Source organism: Magnolia sinica, chromosome 5 (assembly GCF_029962835.1).
Source record: "Magnolia sinica isolate HGM2019 chromosome 5, MsV1, whole genome shotgun sequence".
Classification (NCBI taxonomy): domain Eukaryota; kingdom Viridiplantae; phylum Streptophyta; class Magnoliopsida; order Magnoliales; family Magnoliaceae; genus Magnolia; species Magnolia sinica.
The window spans coordinates 34,629,547-34,654,782 of record NC_080577.1 but is presented as its reverse complement, the minus strand read 5'-3'; the positions used below and the strand labels follow the sequence as shown (position 1 = coordinate 34,654,782).

Genomic DNA, 25,236 nt, shown 5'->3' with positions numbered 1-25,236 from the left:
TTACACGATAGGATCCAGTGCGTCTGAAGGCGTAGAAAGTACCGTGCAACCATGCCATTTCTGCAAAAAGTTTGGATGCATGGACTAGATCTAAACCGTTCCTTTGATTTATCTAATGGTGAACTGGAAATAGCCTGAAAATTATACCGTTTGGAAAATCTTAACCGTTTAGTTTAATCGGTAGAATATAAACATACGCTAAAAGAAAAAATCACGATATGACTCGCATTCAATGGGAAAAATGTCGATTTATAGATGGTTGGGTCCAATCAAAGTAATTCTTATTAAGTGACCAACCAACAGCGGATCCCACAGGTTGGCCAGTTCGGACCATTATACGCATGAGCCACGTGTACGGTGAACAATTTGAGTAATGAAAATGCCGTACGAGGTACTTGATTTGATAGTGATTTATGCTTTGGATGGCCGTATTGCAACCACCAAAATGCACGACTGTTTATGGAAAGACCACCGTTTAAATTCATGTCAGCCATTTCTACCAGAACAGTCCATCTGCTCCACTGGGGATGGCCCTGGTCAGAAAAGACACAGTCCCATTTAGACCAAAGGACAGCTGTAAATTAACGGTGGAAGAGGAGAAGGGAATTGGGAAGAGGTTGCTTAGAATCGCCAGTGTTACCCCATTGCGGCCCACATACTACTAAGATGGTCCAATTATTTGAAACCGTCCAAGTTCTTGGTATTAACATAACCAAGCAATGGCTAACAATAGCACATTGGTGATGATCCTGACCTTTGATTTTTGGATTCGAATGTGACCCTTCACAAAGTTTCTAGCATATGTTGCAAATTAATGAACAAGGATGCAATTATATCAGCATGTAGGCCCTCTGAGAGAGAGAGAGAGAGAGAGTGAGAGTGAGAGAGAGAGAGAGAGTGAGAGTGAGAGAAAGAGATGATAGGATGATGAGTTGCGACGGAGGCAGAAGGAAGCAATTGAGTGAGAGAGGAAAGAGTCAATACTAGGGTGGGGGCATTTAAACAACCACAAGTTGACAAACAAGAAACCGTGACTCGGTCTCCATATTCCACAATAATCGAGGAATATGCCGTTTGCAACACCTGTGAGGTTTGTAGGACCAGACCCTTCAAGTGTTCCTACCCATCCTTTTTTTAGTTTTTTTTTTTGGAAATTTTCTTTTTATATTGTTTTCTTTTAATTTTAAAAATAAAAAATAAATTTACTCCATCGATGCACAGAGCAGGCTTTTGGGGCAGTTGAAGCTGCGTTCGGCTCCTGGCCTGGCTATTTCAGCAGCACTGGAGCAGAGAAAAAATAATATGCGATTTTGGAATTACGCTCCTTTCTTGGGATGGAATCTTGCTCGTGTCCATCATCCCCCCATTACACATGGCAGACGTGTCTTATCCATTCAAAAGCAGTGATCTGGTGTATCATCATAGCCTGAAATCCATGATCTTTTGATCAACTCAGCGTTTCTTATCAATTGAACACATGCATTATCTTTTGATCAACTCAGCATTTCTTATCAATTGAACACGTAGCATGAATGCATCATCCATTCATGTGGTGGCACACCACGGCAACAATTCCAATTAACACTGACATTTTCACACCTCCAGATTGTCTACGACAGACAATAAAAATGTTAATTATGATCTGAACCATACATCCTGTAGGATCAGCCTTTGATTGAACTATTTTAACTGAAATTTACTTTGAGACTATCTTAATCATATAATAAATGGTCCTTTCCATAATGCGAGTCATGTCACAGGCCAAGTGCTTACTCATGCCTCAGTGGTAGACTCACAAGAGTTTCAACATAAGGTCATGGGTTCGGGTACAAATCGCTACAGTGGTGTATGTTGTTTGTGTGAGGCATGAGAGTGTGTGTAAAAAAAAAAAATAACAAAAAAAAGTTGCTTCTGTGAGGCATGAGTGTGTGTGTAAAAAAAAAAAAACAAAAAAAACAAAAAAAAAAGTTGCTTCTGTGAGTGCAGACCGTGTGGTATACTTGTCTGATAGCTTCACCGTGAATCAGTCAACCAACCCCCAAGTGCTAACCGCCAAAGCTCTCACTATAATGGAAGAGGTTATGATTGTTACGGCAAAATCTGATTTAGTTGGTTTCATTCGAGTTAATGTATGCCACATGTATATGTGCCCATGTATCAAGTGTCATACAGCTGCCTAAGTAATCATACAACTTCCCATTGCAAAAAAGATGACTGGCACAACGTCCTCATATATCTGTCAAATGCTAAAAGCAGCACATCCTATTAGCAATACTCATTCTAAACAAAACATATAATTTCCAAAACAAAGTAGATCTCTAATCAAGGATTTAGCTGCATCATTTAATGCTGCCTTGGTTATTCCACTTGATGTCATGTATTCAAGTTGCAAGTTCTTTGTGACAGGTTCGTAACAAATATAGCCTTTCTGATCCAGAGAACGCCAATTGCCTAGGAAGATTTTTATTTATTTTTATTTTTTTAAATGAGCTCATGGGGTTGGGCAGTCCTTTCATCATGAAGGGACATGAACCACAACACTGCAACCAAGGACTCCAAGTTGTTGATAGTCTTGCTTGTTCCTGTGAGACAAAAATGAGTCATCACAGTCAAGAACCAAAGTAAGAAACATTTGATAATATACAGAACAGATACCATAGTTTGAGGTCCCTCTATACGAGGAACATGACCATAAAATAATTGGGCTCAAACAATTTGAGAAATGTGACGTTTTGTTCTGGAGTGTCGTCGCATTTTCACTTTCTTCTTTTTACATGTCCGTTAGGGCTGTTGGTTAAGGTTCTGGCCAGACCAAGATCAGCCCAAACTCTGCCCATTTAAAGTTGTGGTGAAATGTACATGCCACACAACTGAAGGTAAAGGCCCAACCACTGCCCATGGCAGATATAAATGGCCCAGATTCATTCCCGACTGGTAGAAAGTGTTGACAAATATAAGCTGAGGCACAGCCCTGGGTGGGCTCAATAGAAGAGCCCAACGGGCCACTCCAGTCGACTGCCACAACCCTACTGTCTTCCCCTTTATGGGTGAAATGGCAGGGTGGGTGGATTGGTCTAAGTTGCACAATTGATGAGAACACTTCAAGCTGAAGGTTGCATGATGGCCTGCCTACTCATACCCAAGGTAGCCACAACCTACTGGTTCCAATGACCTGAGCTATGAGACACCAGCTCCAGCTTCTTGAACACTTTACCGAATTGAACCTTCCCACAAGAGGGCGTAAAACCCTGACCACAGGCCACCTTCTCTTCACCATGATGCACCTCATCATGTCCTTGTGCCATGTGCTTCCTCTGCCAGGAATCTGTCCCAATTAAGTTCATTTGGTAGCCATGTTTCTTGCTGCAACATGTACCTTGATGCCTTGGGCGTCCATTTGAGGTTGGATGATCCCAATTGCAAACATTGAACTTAATCAAGAGATGGGGATAATTAAAGCTGTTTACCAGTATTTATGATGTGCAAGTAGCCCTCAACTTGCAATTGTGTTTCTTTCAGGTCCAATTTAAGAGTGTAATTCAGAGCCCAGAATACCAAGGATTATTTATTTATTTTCTAGAGGGCAGAGCCCTAATGCCATTCAAATAACACATGAGCCCCATGCCTTGGACCCCCCCCCCCCCCCCCCAACAACAACGATCGGAGTCTCACTAGCGGTAGGAAGATTGTGAATGGCTGATCTCAAAATGATAGCTGCTACTTGAACTGGAGGTCAGGAGGGGAGATCGGGCCTGCAAACACAAACAATGACTGCGCTGTATATAGTCTCTTAGAATGCCCCTTTTTCCAGCACCCTCAATAATCAATGTAAAATGCCACTGAAATTGAGTTTCCACACACCTGGGGAGATGGTCCACCTGACCTGAGAGTACCAGGGGTCCAAGCTGGGCATATTCCTCCATAATAGCCACTGGCTGCTCCTTGAAGAGGCTGGAATTTGAGGCTTATGCCAAAATAGAGCATTCTATCTTATTGATGAGCACTTCCTCTGAGATTTCAATGCCCCTAAATATCCGATTATTCCTCTCTCCAGATTTCATAACAATCAGAAGACTCCACAAGCCTTCTGATAAAAGCCATTATGCTACTAGCTACTCCTCCCCAACGGACTGCCTCAAGGCCCATTTCATGAGAAAGATCGCTTCCCACAGATAGTTGGCAACTGAACAATGCATGAATAAAGGGTTACCAGTTTTCCATCCGCCTTGCACATAACACACCTATTTACTCTGAAGCTTGTCCACTGTGAGAACTTTGCTGAGAGCCACCAGCCAAACAAGAGCAACTCCTCCCAGGGGAACACACAACTACCACAACCATCCCACAAACGGGAACGAAGTTCAGTCCTGGAGGCACCAAAAGCATATCTTGCTAAGCATGAACCTGAAGGCCCCCCTTTTCCGAATTCTGGATTCTTCATCAGGAATGAGATAAGCTTCCTCCAACAGGCACAACACCTGTTGGTAGTTTTTTCATTTTCCTCATTTCAATTCCTTCTAAGGGTTATGGATCACATCGCTGCCCCCAGATCTGTCCATACAGTCACTGAATGTGATATTCCTGCTGCTAACTAGTTGTATAAACCTGAGAATCTACTTGCTAGAAAGCCATAGCCAATCCCCTCATCCTCCCAAAACCACATATTGTCGCCTGCTTCACCGTGAATCCGAGCCCATTGAATAGCATTTTCCCACTACTCTTGGACTGATCCCCCATAGACCGAATGCCCTTCCATATTTTTGAAGTAGGGGCGTTCCATGTTGGCCTCAGATTCCATCCTCTGTTGATGGTGCCATTTTTTTATAGAATGACTCACCTCCAACAGAGGTGTTTCTCCACCCAATTGCTTAAGAAAGTTTCATTCTCTACGATTTGGTTATTCAATCCACTTAATCAGACTAATTACAATTTGATTCTATAATGACATCCCAATAAGCCCTCTCTCTCTCTCTCTCTCTCTCACACACACACACACACACACACACACACACAATAATATTCAATATTCTATCAAATGACAAATATGTTCCCAAGATTCACTGGCAGATAACCACAAGGAACAAGAAATCCAGTTACTATAATACATAGTTGGGTGGGAATGAATCATGATTTCAATCCAAGCATATCCTCGTGGAAGGAGAAAGAATCACCATATTTCGGGAATCCAACTCTTTAGACTTTTCCCACATGAGAATCAATTGGCAAGGTGGTAGGAACTACCTCTTGTTTTCCTTCTTTTTTTTTTCTTTTTTTTTCTGAAGGCAACTAGGCACTTCCATTTTGTTATTCCGAAACTGATGGATGCACTTTGTATCTGTCTTTCACTGTTTTTTTTTTTTTTTCCTTTTTTGTTTTACACATGCACACACAACCCACACACTCACGCCTTAGTGGGATTTCACCACCTATGGATACTCGAACCCTTGACCAGGTGTTGAAACTCCTAAGAGTCTACCACCGGAGCAAAATTTTGTCATATTGGTACATTTGACATGTGGGCACTAAAGCTAAATGACAGCTCTTGTGCACATTGGCACCATTGGCATGTTTGGAGGATTGAAAATGGACAATGGCACGTGTGGCACATTGGTGCATGCGGGGTGCTTTGCATATGTGGGGCACAAGTAAGATGAATTACGTTACATGCACAGTAGCACGTGAGGCATAGGAGAAGATGGATGGTGACATGTGGCACATTAGCACATTGGAGGCTCTTTACACGTGGGGCAGAATACAAGATGGATGGTGGCACATGTGGCATAGTGGCGTGTGTGGGGCATGACCAAAGATGGACAATGTCTCATTTGGCACAATGTGGCACATGTGAGGCTATTGAACATAAATGGTGGTGTATTTGGGCTTTAACCTTTGAGAAACCCATTTTCCTCCCATTGTTAGAAAATGTGTTTCTTAAGGGTGGAGGTAGGTAAATAAATTTATGTATTTTCTAGCAAAAATAGAAAGTGGGAAATAGTGTTTCCCACAAACAAATGCTTGACAAACAACAAAAAGTGAGTTTCATGGGAAACACTATTTCCTTTCCCTTGCTTTCCATGAATCCAAACAGGCCCTAAACAAAAATGGCCACAATAATGGATGCCCTTGGCGCCTTGTCCCAATTGTTCCACTTTCCACCAACTCCCCAAGGGATGGATAGTGAAGCGGTCGAAAATTCATAAATGCATTGAGCCTAACCAGCTTGGCAGGAACTTGCATCTATCCTACCTTAGAGTATGAACCCCCCAGAACTAGGCGACTATTTGAGGCAAGCTCCGTACCTTCTGAAGAAGCTGCTTGATTGTTGAAAAACTCCCGTGTGTAGAGGAGATCACTATGCCCATGACGCCTTGTCCCAATTGTTCCACTTTCCACCGACTCCCCAACACGCTACATCTATTTAAAACATTGATGAATATTATGCAGTTGCTCCAGTAGCCTAGCGATATCATTCACTTCCTCACTGAATAAATCCCAAAAACAAGGGAGGCACAAAACACCTCTCTCATTAATTATTGAGAAACAAAAAGCTACTATTATGTTTTTGTTGGAGCTAACCTTGCAAGCCTTGAGAAGTCAACCTCCAATGGTATATCCTCACACCAAATATCCTCCCAAAATCAAATACAATTCCCGTCACCAAACGAGAAAGCCACCCCTTCCTTAAACTAAGGAGGTGTTGAAGTAATATCCTTCCATATGCTTGATGCTCTATAAATCGAACTTCCCTTTACCTCCTAACCTCCCATCTAGACTCCATATTTGGATGCTATCACCTCTCTCCACAAATTCTCTTCCCCGTTGTCAAACCTCCACAACTTCCCTAGCAAGGCCACATTCATAGATTCCAACACTCTAATACCCACACCTACATCTATTGGCTATACCTCTTCCCACTTGAGTAGATGAAACTTATGCTAGACATCAGCCTTCTGTGTGTGTGTGTGGAGCCATGCTCACCTTTGCCCATGACAAACAGTTCATGCGATGTGGCACCCCATGAAACCCCCAGGGCCCAACTTTCAACCTAGTCCAAAACTCTTGTGAGAGATAGCAAAGAGAGGCAAATCAAGGGAGGAAACGGTTTCCTTTTGCCATGGTCCACCAATGTTTTGGATCAAGGTAAAAGTTGCGCCCTGGAGGTTTCATGGGGTGCTGTATCACGTAGATCGTTCAAATTCTGTGCTCATATTACGTGAGAGTTCTCAAAAAGTTCTCATGAGTTCTCATGACTCGTGAGAACCAGTTCCCAGCTAAGCATTTCACTATATAAACATATGGGAAATGGTACTATGAGGTCAACCTCATGGGAAGTTCCCATGAGGTTGAGTTGTGTGGGCCCCACCATGATGTGTGTCGAACATCTATCCCATCAGTCAGATGCACCATTCCATGGTGGGCCACAGGCTTAAAAATCAAGCGAAACCATGACTTGGGTAGGGGTCCACCTATTGGACGGGTTGGATCGACCTAATATTATGGTTGTATGATCATCATAGTGGGGATCCACCTATCGGATGGGTTGCATGTAATACACACAACAAATGAAAACCACAATATGCTCAACTCCATTGCTTCGAAAAATTAAACAAATGAACTGTTGGCAATTTTACCCTCAATCCATATGGTCGGGAGATCATATTCCAGATTTAGATAAGTCCAAGATTTTCTCATAAAATCATTTTTTCTTTTTAGGATTTTTCTAACAAAAACCCCATTGCCTTTGTTCAGCAACAAGCATGTTCAATTGCCACCACCTTGTAACCACAGTGCTTAAATCAAGCATATAAGCTTCTCCCAATCATTAGAGTGATGATTAGTGAAGTTAAGATAGCCAAGCCAACGATCCCTTCATTCACAGTATAAACTCCACTTCCTCCCCAACCATGATTATTTTCATGTTACAAACTGCTTTTAGCTTGTAAACCCTTCCCTCCCAATTAATAGGGTAGCAACATTATCGCCTTTTTACACCATCATCTTGGCCACATTATATATATATATATATATATATCAAGAGAGAGAGGAATGCTCACCTGCACACCAATTCTCATGAGAACTTTTTGAGAACTCATCTAAAACTTTGGTAGGCCATGGCAAAAGAAAACAGTTTCCTCCCTTGATTTGCATCTCTTTGTTATGGCCTACCAAAGTTTTGGATCATGGTGAAAATTGGCCCCTGAGAGTTTCATGGGGCAACGCATCACATGGACCATTCGGATTTTGGGCAAATGACACGTGTGCAAAGGTGTGCACGTGCGAAGGTGAGCATGCCTCTCTCTCTCTCGTGTGCAAAGGTGTGCACGTGCGAAGGTGAGCATGCCTCTCTCTCTCTCTCTCTCTCTCTCTCTCTCTCTCTCTCTCTCTCTCTCTCTCTATATATATATATATATATATATAGACACACACACACATGGTCTCCTGCGCACCAGGCCGCAAGGAGGTTATATGCGAGCTTTCATATATGTCGTAAGATGATAAGAACGGTTGGGATTCAGCGGCATTGAGAGAGAGAGTCCTCAAAAAAGATGACTCTCTCCGAGACGAAAGCAGATTGCGTAGTAACTCACTACGCTTAGCGTATTGAGTAAACCTGAGGACCACCATGATTTATGTATTTTATCTTCTCCGTCCATCCATTTTCTCAGATAATTTTATGGCTTGAGCCCAAAAATGAAGTACATACAATGTTCAAATGGACCACACCACAAGAAACAGTTGAATTGAAATTCTACTGTTGAAAATTTCTTGGGGCGCCACGGAAGTTTTAGATCAAGCTTATATTTTTGTTTTCCGTTCATCCATGTTTGTATGATCTTATGAACAGGTTGGATGACAAATAAACATCACTATGGGGCCTAGCAAGGTTTCAACGATGGTAATCATTATCCCCACTATTTCTTGTAGCATGATCCACTTGATCTTTGGATATGCTTCAATTTTGGTCTCAACCCCTTAAATTAGATGGACAAAGGAATGGCGTGGATGGACCACATACATTCAAGGTGGGCACAACTCAGTTTACTCGGTATGATAAGAGCGTACTGAGTAACTCAGTACACAAGCAATCCGATTTCCTCCAAGACTCGCGCTAAGACTCTGTCTTTGCACGCTGGAATTGGACGCGGATTGCATCCTACCCCCACCCGGACAGCAATCCGTCCGGGCAGGGCTTTGTGGGGCCCACAATGATGTAAGTGTTTTACCCACGCCATTCATAGTTTTTCTCATATCATTTTAAGTTATGAGAAAAACAATGAGGCAAGTATAGGGCTTAAGTGGACCACAAAATGGGTATTGAACGTCCACCACTAAAAACTTCTTGGGAGCTGGAGAAGTTTTGGATCGAGCTAATATTTGTATTTTCACTTCATCCACGTCTAGATGACCTTATGAATAGGTTGGATGTTAAAAAAAAAAACATCATGGTGGCCCATTGCTAATCCCACACGTCGAGTGCCTACATACCACTGTGGCAAATGTGTACCAGATTCGAGCCATCCATCTAGCAATTCTTTATGTGTACATCTGCTGGCCCATTGCTAATCCCACACGCTGAGTGTCTACATACAACAGGAGTCTCAACCACACGCTAAGTGTTTACATACAACAGGAGTCTCAACATGAGTCTCGGAGAAAGTCATTTTTTTTAAGACTCTCTCTTAATGCGGTTAAATCTCAGCCGTTCTCGTCATCTTACAGCTTATATGAAAGCTCGTATATAACCTCCTTGCAGCCTGGTGCGCAGGAGACCGGGTCTATATATATATATATATATATATATATATATATATATATATATATATATATATGGGAAACGCTCACCTGCGAACCAGTTCGTACGTACTACGTACGAACTTTTTTGGGAACCCATCATATGTGATGTGGATCAAAAATCTGAACCGTTCATGTGAAGCAGCACCTCTGAAACCCTCTAGGTCCAAGTTTTACTTTGATCTAAAACTTTGATGGGCCATGAAAAATGAAAACAGTTTCCTCCCTTGATTTGCATTTCTCTTTTCTATGGCCCACCAGAATATTAGATCGGGGTGAAAATTTGTCATATAGGGTTTTATGGGATTCCGCATCACATGGACCGTTCAGATTTGACACCCATGGCACGTGTGCAAAGGTGCGCACGTGCGTAGGTGCGCAGGGGAGCATGACTCTATATATATATATATATATATATATATATATATATATATATATATATATATATATATATATATAATTTTGACAAGTCTTGTTGTAGGAGAAGCAAGCCTACAACTTGTCCATCTTAAGCTTATTGCTCTTTGAAACTAATCCCCCTTGAGTGAGCTTCCTTGTTATTTTCCACTGGTTGAATTCAACAGTCATCTTTCCCTCGAGTAGAGGGAAAATTTTCATGACTCTATGGTTGTGCACCCTCACAACTTTGCATTGTGGTTCCTCTTCAACTAGCAACCTCTTATTAACTGATTGATGCACAACGATTCCTCTTCAACTAGCAACCTCTTATTAACTGATTGATGCACAACGAAGCAGTTAGAAACCATCAAAGCTTGTTCCTCCAACTTGAAACCATCTTGCTTTGAAAATGTTCAATCTTCAACACCTAGATCTCCTTGTTGACACCATCCATTCACCTAGGCATCATATCTTGCTTACCCTGCCTAGAATTTTTAACTCAAGAGTCCAACATTAATATCATCATCATTTAAGCCTTATCCCAACTAATTGGAGTCAGCTACACAGTCTTGTTTCGCCATTCCACTCTGTCATAGACCATATTTTTAGTTAAACCATAGATCCTCAGGTCTTTTCTTACTACCTCCGCCATGTCCTTTTGGGCCTTCCCCTTGACCTTTTAGAGCCATCATCTTGAACCAAATCACTCCTAATCGATTCGGTTCTTGGTTTCCTTTGTACATGGACAAACCATATAACTCTACTTTCCCTCATCTCATTACCTACCAGTGCTACTCCTATGTTCCCTCGAATGCATTCATTTCAAATTCTATCCTTCCTCATATTGTCACTCATCTATCTCAGCATCCTTATTTCAACTACGCTTATCCTATCAGCATGTTGTTCCTTAACCAGCCAACATTTCCCATAAAGCACAGCTGGTATTATAGCTGCCGTATAAAATTTCTGCTGCAGTTTGATTGGTATGAAACAATCACATGAAACTTCAGAGGCCAACATTCATATAATAACCAAAAAGCCACCAAAAGTAAACACCTAAAGCTACTTTCTAGGTAACAGAGACTGCAAAAGATGGAGATTGAAGTTTAGGTAGGATGGAGACACGATGCAACTAGATTCGCTCACCTTAAAAGACAAATCATTAGACCCCATTTTCCACTACTAGAATCGAATGAATTCAAAGACATCATATATATATATATATACCTGGATGATGAATAGTAATTATAAAAAAGGATCAAAGATACATTAAATCAGCAAAATGTATATTTGAGTGTGAGAGGAATCAAATACTCCTACCAGATTTTCAACCTGTTCCCTGTCCTTTCCCTTGGTGCGCAGCTTCTAAACATTCCTTAGCCTTGTGAACCTTTGACTGAAGGTAAAAACTCCCGTTCTTGGCATTCCTCTCGAACAGCGTATTGTATTTCTGCATAAATGTCAATTGAAAAGGTCTTGGATATGTTTAGCAGGCTTCAAAATTCAGAATCCAACTCAAGCAGTTGATCTAGCTGTAAAATTCAAATTTAACGAGCCACAAGAGTTCAGCCATCTGGAAAAATATTAGACAGCTTTCTGAGAACTGAATCGAGTTTTCTCAGGTTTTAATGAAGGAAAACAAAAAAACAAAAACAAAATCAAGTAACCCCATCAGCTCAACCTGATTTTCAATCAACTCAATTCGGCTAGCTTTCTACCGGTAGTCAATCAAATAGGAAGCAACAATATTCCTAATAGCAGGAATATAAAAGAAGCAGCATATTTTTGTGTGCATGCATGTATTCACAGTCATTAAAACATGATCCTATAAGAGACTATTCAACTGTTCATGGAGTCTAAATATAGATAATTGTGCAAAGCAAAATTAAACCAGCAATGAAACTGAGAGAAAGAAGCATGAAGAGGAGGGTGGCAATGGATCCTATATTGGTGGACCACATTGCTTCAAATGATAAATGGATTCCTGAGAAAGAAGACCTTGTTCTCCCAATTGATCCATCTTGGCTCAAAGATCAAAATATGGCCTTTGATATTAGTGCCATTGCAACTATTCTGGACTTTGATGATCCAGTTGACAACAATGCACCATCAACATCTAATATTTCTAGAGGAGTTTGCCCCCACCTTCCTCAAACAAGAAGGGCAACTGATTTAAGTAAGTGCTTCTACTTATAGACCAAGTTACATGAACATTTTTCACAAAGAAAGTAAAAGACCAATGAATCTCTTTCTTTAATGTGTAGGTGGTCTTATGGGATCATTTCTTACTCCTATAAGAGAGGAAGGAGATATGTGAAAGACTATTCATGGCATGGATGATGTAGATGTAGATACAAATGCAGATACAGATGCAGATGATGGTGAGGAAGTGGATGAGGATGACGATGATGATAGTCTATTAGTTGATGAAGATGACCTTTAGACACTAGAGTCTAGAGACTATTAATTGAAAATTTGAGATTTTGAGCAATGTAACATTTGTATTGTACTTAATACTCTTATTTGTGGGATTTTTATTTTGAAGAATGTGACCTTGTTATATTTTTTTTGCTTTTTTAATCTTACTATTTATCTTATTTTAAAATTAAAAATAGAAGTATCGTGTAGCTTACACTACACACTATGGAGGGTTGAACGCTACGCAACACACCACATCTATTTAAAACATTGATGAATATTATGTAGTCGCTCTAGTAGCCTAGCGAAATCATCCGCTTCCTCACTGAATAAAACCCGAAAACAAGAGAGGCACCAAACACCTCTCATTAATTATTGAGAAACAACCAGCTACTATTATGTTTTTGTTGGAGCTAACCTTGCAAGCCTTGAGAAGTCAACCTCACACCAAGTATCCTCCCAAAATCAAATGCAATTCCCGTCACCAAACGAGAAAACCACCCCTTCCTTAAATGAAGGAGCTATTGAAGTAATATCCTTCCATATGCCTGATGCTCTATAAACCGAACTTCCCTTTGCCTCCCATCTAGACTCCATATTTGGATGCTATAACCTCTCTCCACAAATTCCCCTCGCTGTTGTCAAACCTCCACAACCACTTCCCTAGCAAGGCCACATTCATAGATTCCAACACTCTAATACCCGCACCTCCTTCATCTATTGGCTTCCATACCTCTTCCCACTTGAGTAGATGAAACTTATGCTAGACGTCAGCCTTCCATGTGTGTGTGTGTGTGTGTGTGGAGTAATGCTCACGTTCGCACATGTCATGGGCACAAAATCTGAACAGTCCATGTGATGTGGCACCCTATGAAACCCCCAGGGCCCGACTTTCAACCTAATCCAAAACTCTTGTGGGAGATAGCAAAGAGAGGCAAATCAAGGGAGGAAACGGTTTCCTTTTGCCATGGCCCACTAAAGTTTTGGATGAAGGTAAAAGTTGTGCCCTGGAGGTTTCATGGGGTGCTACATCACGTGGATCATTCAAATTTTGTGCTCATATCACGTGAGAGGAGTTCTCATAAAGTTCACACGAGTTCTGGTGAGAACCGGTTCCTAGCTGATCATTTGACTATATATATATATGAAACTTCATTTATTAAAAAACCAGAAATAGCAGCACCAACAAAGGAAGCAAAAGACAATGAAAGCTCAAGAAAATGGGCCTGAAAACAAGATCCCGACTGCCAAGAGAAAGGATGAAGCCCTATCCAAAATTTAAAAAGTAGATATGGACACTCATTCCTTCGCCAGGAGGTCTGCTTGCAAATTAGCCAATCAGTGGACCATGTGCCAAGGAGAAACATCTGGTTGCACATAGATCAAGAGCTTCCTCCAACATATTAGCCACATCCCAATGGAAACTTCTACTCCATGTAGTGTAGCACCACACTCAAGTCACCTTTCATAACGAGATGACTAGAGGAAAACGAAAGGAAACGAATAATTTTAGCCACACGATGCTACTTCAGCGTAGTTACACTTGTGAAGCCCAATTGGACCTGGGATGTGCATTGTTTTCTATGACATGGCCTGCCATATGAATGGATCGACCTGATATTTTGGTTGTATGATCATCATAGTCGGGGTCCGCCTATTGGACAGGTTGCATGTAATACACACAACAAATGAACACCACAATGCTCAACTCCACTGCTTCGAAAAATTAAACAAATGAAATGTTGGTAATTTTTCCCTCAATCCATATGGTCAAAGATCATATTCCAGATTTAGATAACTCCAAGATTTTCTCATAAAATCATTTTTTTTCTTTTCTTTTTTGGATTTTTCTAACAAAAACCCTTTGCCTTTGTTCAGCAACAAGCATGTTCACTTGCCACCACCTCGTAACCACAGTGCTTAAATAAAGCATATAAGCTTTTCCCAATCAACAGAGTGATGATTAGTGAAGTTAAGACAGCCAAGCCAGCGATCCCTTCATTCACAGTATAAACTCCACTTCCTTCCCAACCATGATTCTTTTCATTTTACAAACTGCTTTTAGCTTGTAAACCCTTCCCTCCCAATTAACAGGGTAGCAATGGTATTGCCTTTTCACGCCATCATCTTGGCCACATTTTATATATATATATATATATATATATATATAGAGAGAGAGAGAGAGAGAGAGAGACAGAGAGAGAGAGAGAGAGAGAGAAATGCTCACCAACGCACCAGTTCTCATGAGAACTTTTTGAGAACCCATCTCACGTGATATGAGTGCAAGATCTGAACCATCCATGTAAACCCCCAGGGCCCAACTTCTACCCTGATTCAAAACTTTGGTGGGTCATAGCAAAACAAAACAGCTTCCTCCCTTGATTTGCCTCTCTTTTTCCATGGCCCACCAAAGTTTTGAATCAGGGTAAAAGTTGGGCCTTGGGGGTTTCATGGGGTGTTGCATCACGTGGACGATTTATATCTTGCAATCATATCACGGGAGATGAGTTCTCAAAAAGTTCTCATGAGAACTGGTGTGCAGGTGAGCATTCCTCTCTCTCTCTCTCTCTCTCTCTCTCTCTCTCTCTCTCTATATATATATATATGAGCACCCGTGTGCACCTTTGCCGCGTGATGCGACACCCCTTGAAACCTCACAAGCCCAACTTTCAGCCCCATACAAAACTCTGGTGGGCCTTGCCAAAGGAAATAATTTCCTCCCTTGATTTGCATTTCTCTTTGCTATGGGCCACTAGAGTTTTGGATCAAGCTAAAAATTGGGCTTGTGAGGTTTCAAGGGGTGCCGCATCACATGGACCGTTTAGATTTTGTGCCCATGACACGTGTGCAAAGGTGTGCATTCCTCTCTCTCTCTCTCTCTCTCTCTCTCTCTCTCTCTATATATATATATATATATATATATGCACTTCTTCTCGGACTGCTGCAGCTGCAGCCATTCTTCTTCTTCTTCTTCCTCTCTCTCTCTCTCTCTCTCTCTCTCTCTCTCTCTCTCTCTCTCTCTCTTCTTTTCGATTTCCCTCCCTCTTCTTTTTCATTTCGGTATCAAAAACGGAATGGACTGCGTGGCCTTTAAATTTGTTTTTTAACGTGCTCTGCGATGCACGTTGAATAGTGCACTTGCACTATTTTGTTACATGGGCCCCCCCTTAATTTATGTGTAGTATATCCATGTTGTCCACTATAATGTTTATTTTCCATCGAGCCTGTTGATAAGGTCACATAAACTTTGACCTTGATGAAGGGATAACACAAATAGTAGCTTGATCCCAAAAAAAAAAAAATGTCTTAAGAAATTTTTAATGGTGGGCATTAAATCCTTATTTTGTGGTTCACCAAAGATTTGGATCAGCCTCATTTTTTGGACCAGGCCCTAAAATAAGTTGGCAAAAAGGATGGCCCACATGGATATACAACAAATGCATTGAGGTGAGCCCCACTTTTAAAGGAATACTCACTAGTGGTCCACCGAAGATTTAGATCTACCTGAATTTTTGGACCATGCCTTCAAATGAGTTGGCAAAATAGATCGATGGCATTGATATACAAATACATCAAGGTGGCCCGCCTGGCCCACTAGTGGTCCACCTGAGATCTGGATTTACCTTCCTTTTTTTTCCAATTGTTTTTTGAAATAAGACCATTTGATATTTTTCATTTTTCACTGTCGACTAAATGTCCACCAATCCATTAGTGGGGTAAGGGCCAATAGATTGCATTAATTTGAGGTTAGTTTGGGGCATCAAATGGTCCCCGAACCAGCCCCGAATCGACAACACTATTGACCTCAATTTAATTTTATTTTTTAAAAAGATTTATGGGAAAAAATGATATCAAATTGTTAGGTAGATGAATTACATAATAGGATACAAAAGTCCCTAAACTCTATATATTGAAATAAAATGCATGTGAGTCACGAAGTATGCAATGCACTAGTACTATAAATAAAAGGAAAACTTGAAACTATAAGATGGTTTGGTATTATATTCATTATAATAAATTTATACAGATATTATATAGTTAGAAAACTAAATATAAAAGGTTTGCAATTAATTCCAGGTTGTTTGATTCATAAATTCATCAGACAGTCTGATGCAACTTCTCACCAAAGAGTGGACCATTACACCATCATAAACATGTTCCAATTTACAAATGAATACAGATTTAGAATGCTTAGAATATTCTAGATTTAATCCATATTTTTTCATTTTTTTTTGGAAAAGAAAAAAAATTTGCACCGTTACGGGCCGTTACACCCCTGTATTGCCATTACACCCCCGTATCTGTATCGATATCGGTGTGCACCGTTACGCTAACCGATACCGATATGGAATACCTTGATCTTCAATGCCTAGATCTCCTTGTTGACACCATCCATTCACCTAGGCATCGTATCTTGCTCACCCTGCCTAGAAATTTTTACTCGAGTCCAACATTAATATCATCATCATCTAAGCCTTGTCCCAACTAATTGGAGTCAGCTACATGGTCTTGTTTCGCCATTCCACTCTGTCACAAACCATATCTTTAGTTAAACCATAGATCCTCAGGTCTTTTCTTACTACTTCCGCCATGTCCTTTTGGGCCTTCCCCTTGACCTTTTATAGCCTTCATCTTGAACCAAATCACTCCTAATCGATGCAGATCTTGGTTTCCTTTGCACATGGACAAACCATATAACTCTACTTTCCCTTATCTCATTACCTACCAGTTAATGCAGGGGCATTTTCACACCGGGCTCGAGTGGGGTAGCCTGTGGGATGCGTGTACACACTCGGGTTGGGAGGCCCATGTGAGGCGGGTGGCTTGTGTGAGGCGGTACCCATGTGATTTGGGGCCCACGAGGGGGGTTCGGTCGAGGTCCTAACTCATGAGATGTGGGGCCTGGGCTATGAGACAGTGATTAATTCATCATACTCTAACAGTTCGAGCTTTTAGAGCAAGTGGTTAATTGTCCTACATCAAATTAGTATCAGAGCGAGAGGTCTCGTGCTCAAAACTCTTTACCAAGGGTGATTAATGCAGGGGCATTTTCACACCAATACCCATGTGATTTGGGGCCCACGAGGGGGATTCAGCCGAGGTCCTAATGCCACGCCCCAAAATTCGAGTACAGAGCGTGCACCCTCAGACCCGAGTTTCAAGTCGTAACTCGTACACAAAGTGTACTAACTTCATTCCATTATACGATTATTCAGAGACAAAAGTAATATTCATTTTTGCATTCCAACTAGGTCTATTCACAATCATTCACGCAAAATGATTTAAGCATCAACATTTGTCCATTCTCAACATCCATAAACATTCAATCAGCATAAATTAGGCATCATTCATCAATCAATACAAATTACAAATAAATACTTGCTATAGACGTAGAACAATTCAATTAAATAAAATCAATCAAAAAATAAAATCAATCAAATGCTTAAAATCATACAACTAATCAGATCATCCTAACAAATAAAATTTTAATTAAATAATTAGGAATGGTCCAAATGCGGCCAGTTCCTCTTCTGATAGTTACGGCTATGTCTCACGTGTGTCGTGCACCAGTTCTACCACAACTTTTTATTCCTGCGTCAACTCATCAAATAATTGCTCATCTATACAGTTTTTCCATTAATAAAAATGTAAGCTGGCTAGGCCTAATGAGAAAACCTAGCATAGTTCACGCTTATCAAAATTAAAATATGAGAGAAACATAATATGCAGAATTATATGGATGCAATGATGTATGAATGCATTAGATGAGATGATCGTCTATCTGCTTGAGTTGGAGATCGCCAACCCACATCCACTCGTTGGGTAGGCTTCCACCTTTCAGTAGGCTTAGGCATAGCCCGCATCTGGTAACGCTCTACCAAGATCGACATTTCTTCTAGGGAGGGCCCCTAGGATCAACCATGCATTATGTAAATGTAATGAAAGATGGATGATATATGAATGTATCATTTTCATAACTGTCATATATACTTGTCTTGATAAGAAAATTCAACTTACGATTATTATCATTCATGCAATTTGGCACAAATTAGCATATAATTTACCACATCATACAATATAGAAACAAAACACTCAAATCAGTACATCAATCAATTAAACCATTACGAATAATTTATTTTAGTTCCAATGAATCATGAGACACGATGGGCTACTGACCTGAGTCTAGTAATGTAGAATCCATAAGGTAATCAGGCTGGTTTGAATTTAAGAAATCCGATCAATTATATCCACAACGTTATTATTTATCTGGTTATATTACACGGTAGGGCCCACCTTTGATTAACATTCTAGGTGGTCAAACCCTAAATGATCAAATAATTAAAATTTCAACCATCCAAATTTAGATTTTTCTCTTTTCTTTTCTTTTTAAGATTTTGAAATTGAATGGAAAATGCTTGATAGGGGTGGCCCACCAGATGATTAGATCATCTAGATTCTTGAGGTATTGACATATTTTACCTCTACACATTGAATTAATAGTGTAGATCTAACCACACATACACCGATGGCCCATCTCGACCTTCTACGCCAGGTGATCCTAACACTTGCGCAAAAATCTAAGCTTTCTTTATTAACCATTTTCAAATCTAATCAGTGTGGCCCATCTGATGGTCAGATTGATCTGAAAGTTAGGGCCCTTGTATATCTTGGCCTTAGGGATTGTATGATCCGTACAGATCTAATATGATTCGACTATAGTAGAGACGTTTGCACACCAATCAATATTTGCGACGAGAAGCTTCACATAGAATTTTAGACTTCCATCATCTTTACATCAGATATACCCACAAATCAATATAATGAATGTGTGGCTAATCCACACCATTCACTGCATAAATCGAGTCAAACTACATTAAATGCACCAAAAATAATGAAAGAATAGAATATAAACTTACCATATCTAAGCTCTCCAAAATTCTCTTTTTTTCTCCCTTTCTTAGTTGCCGCAGGGTGCCTTTTTGCTAATATCTAAGTTGGATTGGAACTCCTCTTACGACACAAATATCTAAGTTGGAGTGGAACTCCTTTTACGACACACTCCGTAAAAGGAAAACTTATTTGAGGGATTGAGACGTGAGAGATACGGGGAGGGTTATGGGTATATATAAGGAAGAAAGATTAGGGATAGAGGTAAGATAAAGATAAGATAGAGATAAGATAGGATAAGATAGAGAAAGATAAAGATAAGATAGAGATAAGATAGAGATAAGATAGAGAAAAGATAAAGATAAGATAGAGATAAGATATGGTAAGATAGATATAAGATAAGATATAAATATATATATATATATATTATTAAATTTGAAACTTTCACAGGTGTTACACCTAATCCATGAGATGTAACCCCATTAACTCAACCTGAATTTCAATCAACTCAATTCGGCTAGCTTTCTACTAGTAGTCAATCGAATAGGAAGCAACAATATTCCTAATAGCAGGAATATAAAAGAAGCAGCATATTTTTGTGTGCATGCATGTATTCACAGACATTAAAACATGATCCTATAAGAGACTATTCAACTGTTCATGGAGTCTAAATATAGACATTTGTGCAAAGCATAATTAAACCAGCAATGAAAAAAGGAACCAACCTTCATGATTTCTTCCCAAGATGATGCCTCAGTGACCCCTAAAATCTGCCTTGTTTCTTGTTCAGTCTTGATTTTGCTTGTTCTGTGTACTGTATTTTGTATTGTTTCTTGTGCAACACCAGTTTTTGATGCATCTGCAATTATCATGCAAAAAGATAAAGTCCCAGATTGTGTGCTAATGTGTGCACTTGCATGTGCAAAACAGCAGGTGATGCATTGGCAGAAGGCCAGCTTACAGCGAAGAAATTATTAATTCCTACAATAACCACATAGCAATATACCCAGATACGGATACTGGTATGGAGACATACACAAGAATGAAGTTATGACTATTCATTTCTTAAAAGTCCAGGATATTGATAGAGATAACGTTACAAGTATCCTATTTATAACATGGGACTAATATTCAGTTTTATGATTTTTACTTCCAACATTTGTTGCATTCTACTAACTTTTCTTGTTAAAAAGGTAACACTTTAGGGGTCGTTTGGATGCCTGTAAAGTCCTTATGTTGTAAGGGGATTACAGGGGCTGTTTGGATTCATGTATTTTCCTGTAAAGGCTTTACAGGCTGTAAACAGATTACACCTGGTAAAAAGTCATGTTTCAGATTACAAGTCTTTACAGCTAAAAGGGCATTATACATGTTAGAACACAATGATTAATATACACTCATGATATGTGGGGCCCACCATAATGTGTATGGTACATCCAATCCATCCATCATGTACTTCCCTTGATGCTCTCCTGTGGCCCTAAACAAACAGCTCGTCCATTATCAAATGGACCACAAGAGGGAAGGATGGGACGTCCACCATTAAAAACACCTAGATTGCATTTGGGGCCCACTGTGATGTGTGGAAGACATCCAATCCATTTAGTGTGTGCATGCTTTAATGCTCTCTCAAGACCTAAGAAAAAAAAGATCAAGTCTTTGTTATGTGATTTACAAATTTTGGAAGGTTCACCGCCCAAGCTCTCTTGTATGAATACCTACTTTATTCATTGTAAACACTTTACAGGCTAGCCAAACACATAATCTGTTTATCTGTAAACAGATTACCACTTAAAAGCCAAATGGCAGCATGTAAACCAATTACACCTGAAACTCTTTTCAGGTGTAATGTGTTTACAACTTAAAAAATTATAGGCATCCAAACAACCCCTTATAGTCTTTTGGGTTCAAGCTTGTAGGCTTGTAGCTCGATGGTAGACATGGTATGTTTCAACATTGAAGTCTCAGGTTCTAGCTTGGCTTACCTAAATAATTTTTTAAAAAAAAAATAGAAAGGAAAAGAAAAGAAGGTTAAAAATAATAATAATAAATTAATTAATTAAATGTTATTTCAATGAATCCGTTAACATTTACAGAGCTTTTACAGCAAGACCTTTTAGAATAAGATAATAAATAACTGGTCCTAGCATTGGTATTGTATTCTATCTGACATGATATGTTGCGCGCATACAAGCATGCACATGTTCATATGCCAAAAAAACATGTTCCTTCGTAACCTTTATCCCAATAAGACAGGCAGTGAAATACAACAGAACTTACTTGCAAGTGCTTGACGGTATGCTTGAACTAGAGCCCTTGCCAATATTCCAGAGCCGATCACAATCAAGTTGGCAAGAATCTTTGAAGCCTGTGCCACATGACAACAACTAACAAAGTAAGATACATGACCAAATGTTATCTGAGGGATGATTGCCATTAATATAATGTCCTTGCATAAGGAAAATGCATTATATGGAAGGAGTTTCAAATAGTATGGTTAAGTAGATATTTGCAGTCTTGGAGATTCAGTTTATTCAATGATGCTGTTGAAGGTCATGAGTAATAGGTTTGGCCAGTTCATCACATATCAGAGGCAAGCTAGCAGATCAATTATAGTTAAGGCATACAAAAAGTTGAAGAACCATCTTTATTTCCATCAAGGCAAATCTCTAACTAAATGAATATAGTTGAAGAACCATCCCTTTTTTTTTTCAAATGCTCTAAAATAAATTATTATTACTTTTTATGAATGTTTGCCAAGATATAGAGATCGGTGAGTATTTCCTCTTCAAAAATCAGTATGGAAAGGGCTGACTTAAATTTGTGGGCCCCACCATGATGTATGTTGACTTATCCATGCCATCCATCTGTTTTATCATAACAATTTAGGGCATGAGCCAAAAAATAAGGAAGATCTGAAGCTCACGTGGACCACAACACAGGAAACAGTGATCCTAAAGATGTCCACTGTTGAAAGTTATTTCCTTCCTAGGGCCCACATTGATGTTTGTTTGTCATCTAACCTGTTCATAGGGGCATAGAGACATGGATAAAAGGAAAACACAAATATCAGCTTAATCCAAAACTTCTGGGTCCCACAAAATGTTTTCAACGTATGGCGTTCAAATCCCACTGTTTGCTGTGGTGTGGTCCACTTGAGCTTTGGATTTGCCTCATTTTTCGGCTCATGCCATAAAATGATCTTGCAGAAGGGATGGACAGGATGGATAAGTCACATACATCATGGTGGGCCCCACCATTTTTACGTTTTAACCTCAGGTTTAGAGTTCAAAAGTCATGCCCGTCAATGTCACATTGGGAATGTTACTGAAATTACAAAGGTAAATAATCACTATCTATTTATTGGTGCTTACAAGAGGATTTGAAAAATCAAACACCCCCTTAATGCAATGTGTGTAGGAAAAGTAACAAGAAAAAAAGAAGAAAGTGTGCTTTAAAGTGGACTTAAAACATCCATGTGAGGATCCAATCAATTAGTTTCTTTCTCTATTACAGTGGGCACAAAACCCAAGTAATCAGTATGTTTCAATACTTTGGTGGCACCCTACTTCAAGGTCAAACGAATTTGGAATGACACAGATGGTTTCATTTCTACGCTTAGACAGGTAACTCTCCAACAAGCCCATGGTCATCTTTATTTCTGTTTTGGCAGTCATTTGAAACAAGAATTCTCAAGATTGCTTGGAGAAAGTCCAACGACCAGTTACCCAAGCCAAGGCTGTGGATAGCTAACGGGGTTATTTACAAACTTTCCTAACGTGAGATTATTGACCTGTTTCTAAAGAGCTCTTGATAGACAAAACATGTATTTTCAAATTAGTCAATAATTTCATCAACATTTACAAAATGAAAACAACATATATATCTTTCAAAAGAAAAGGGGAAACTGCATATATAATATTAAGCTTTTTTTATACAAATAGACTTCCTTGAGTCACACACACATGCCCGCCCACCCATACATGCACACACAATTATATCAATGACTTCCTCAATATACTCACACCCGTACATGCACAGGCAAGTATATCCACGACTTCCTAAATTGAATTTGTTATAAAATCAACCCACATGCACACTCATACCCGTACATGCACAGGCAAGCATATCAACTGACTTCATTCTTCAAAAAAAAAAAAGGGGCTTTGTTTGTTAGATGTCTAAAAAATACATACAACTCATATTAGTAACAGAAATTATGTATTAGAGATCTTAATCTCTAATACATAACTACAATTAACATGAACTCGTTATGTGTTAGAGATCAATATCTCCAATAAATAATTACTGTTAACTAAAATGACACGAACTCATTTTTACGCATCTACCAAACAGCGCCCAATGAATCATAAACCAAAATATATCTTCAAAAAAAGGGAAAAATGCATTTCTTTCTAGATATAATAAAAAATGGAGAGAAATGGAGAGGATCTCTTCATAAAAATTCCGCAGGCTGCTACAATTTCAAAACCGCATGAGATCTATAAGCCCCAAATCCACACCGTTCATTGAAAACAACCGAAATAGTATAAAAATCAAAAGTTATTAAAAAATAAAAGGAAATCTGCAGAAAGGAGGAAGAAGGCTGGACGATGATGCGTACCATGGCTCTGATAGGATAGAACCAATCGATGGGAGAAGAGAACCTCTGACTGGGAGCAGCTGAAATTCTTGACCTAGGGTTTCAGAAATGTCAGGATTTCAAGAGAGAGAAAGCATGTGTTTGGAGGAATTAGGGGCCGTTTGGATGCCTGTAACTTGTGTGAAATGTGAGAAAGTTACAGGTGACTTTCTTACAGTTTGTGTTTGGGGGAGAAATGTTACAGGTAACAAAGTCTCAACCACTTTCTATCAGGTAAGATTGCAAGAACTGTAACAGAGGAGTTAGGTGTCTTTTAAGTCACAGGTTACTTTGTTACAGGCAACGGCTCCATTTCGAAGTTGGGAGATGGAGGTGGAAACGCAGCTGCATTGAAAGTGCACGTACCTGCTCTGACCCGACATCTCCTTCTCCCTCTCTCAGCGTCTCCTTCCATCTCTCTCTCTCTCTCTCTCTCTCTCTCTCTCAGCGTCTCCTTCCCTCTCTCTGCTGTAGCAAGGTAAGCCCTAACCCTTGTTTTTCTTTTTTCCTTTTTTCTTGTCTTTTATTTTTCTTCTGTGTAAGTGCCGAACGGGCTCTGTTTGGCCAGGGGCGGTTTCGGATCCTAACTGCGCGGCCCACGGTGATGCACTTTCCTTACATCCACACCGTCCATCCGTATTGAAAGCTCGTTTTAGAGTAAAATCCAATAAATGAAGCCGATCCAAATCTCAAGTGGGTCACACTACAGGAAACAATCTTAACTAAATTCCTACCATTAAAAACATCACAGGTCCACTGAAATATTTATTTGCCATCCAACCAGTTCATAAGGAAATTGGATTGTGAACTGAGTTACTCAGGCGTGCTCTCATCGTACTGAGTAAACTCAGTTGAGCTCACCGTGAGGGCATGTTTGGCCAGACCGATCCCATGGGATTAGGAGGGATGAAATGGAATTTAATGCAATGATGGTGGTGTCAGTGTTTGTCCCCTGATCCCATGGGTTTGGATAGGCCATGGGATACACAGCAGAGTGTTTGGACGGTAACTAATGGATGGGTTTGCATCTCCACTGCTTCCTGTGGTGTGCCCCACTCAATAATGGATATCTGCCTCAGCATGGGTTTATGGCTAAA

General features: G+C 39.9%; 1 protein-coding gene across 3 annotated transcripts; it reads right to left on the bottom strand.

Moving 5' to 3' along the window:
- Positions 1-2,179: 2,179 nt before the first annotated feature.
- Positions 2,180-24,645, bottom strand: LOC131245935 (mitochondrial import inner membrane translocase subunit PAM16 like 2-like). Of its 3 annotated transcripts, none has more exons than XM_058245730.1 (6): positions 24,506-24,645; positions 24,122-24,194; positions 21,778-21,865; positions 20,223-20,356; positions 11,544-11,641; positions 2,180-2,584 (listed from the first exon to the last, which is right to left on the bottom strand). In XM_058245730.1, exons 1-6 carry the CDS (start codon positions 24,520-24,522, stop codon positions 2,482-2,484), a joined length of 513 nt encoding a protein of 170 aa, XP_058101713.1. In that variant the 5' UTR covers positions 24,523-24,645; the 3' UTR covers positions 2,180-2,481. The 3 variants fall into 3 exon arrangements, with proteins under 3 accessions (XP_058101713.1, XP_058101715.1, XP_058101714.1); XM_058245732.1 differs by having other exon boundaries at positions 2,180-2,451; positions 11,512-11,641; positions 24,506-24,644; XM_058245731.1 differs by having other exon boundaries at positions 2,180-2,582; positions 11,512-11,641; positions 24,506-24,643.
- Between the last annotated feature and the right edge of the window lie 591 nt (positions 24,646-25,236).

What these genes read in the sequence shown, in the direction of transcription:
- LOC131245935 (XM_058245730.1), bottom strand. An exon ending in TCTATCCTATCAGAGCCATG is followed by an intron (nt 21,866 to 24,121) that starts GTACGCATCATC and finishes CATGTGGCACAG; the next exon opens with GCTTCAAAGATTCTTGCCAA. An exon ending in ATACCGTCAAGCACTTGCAA is followed by an intron (nt 20,357 to 21,777) that starts GTAAGTTCTGTT and finishes TGATAATTGCAG; the next exon opens with ATGCATCAAAAACTGGTGTT.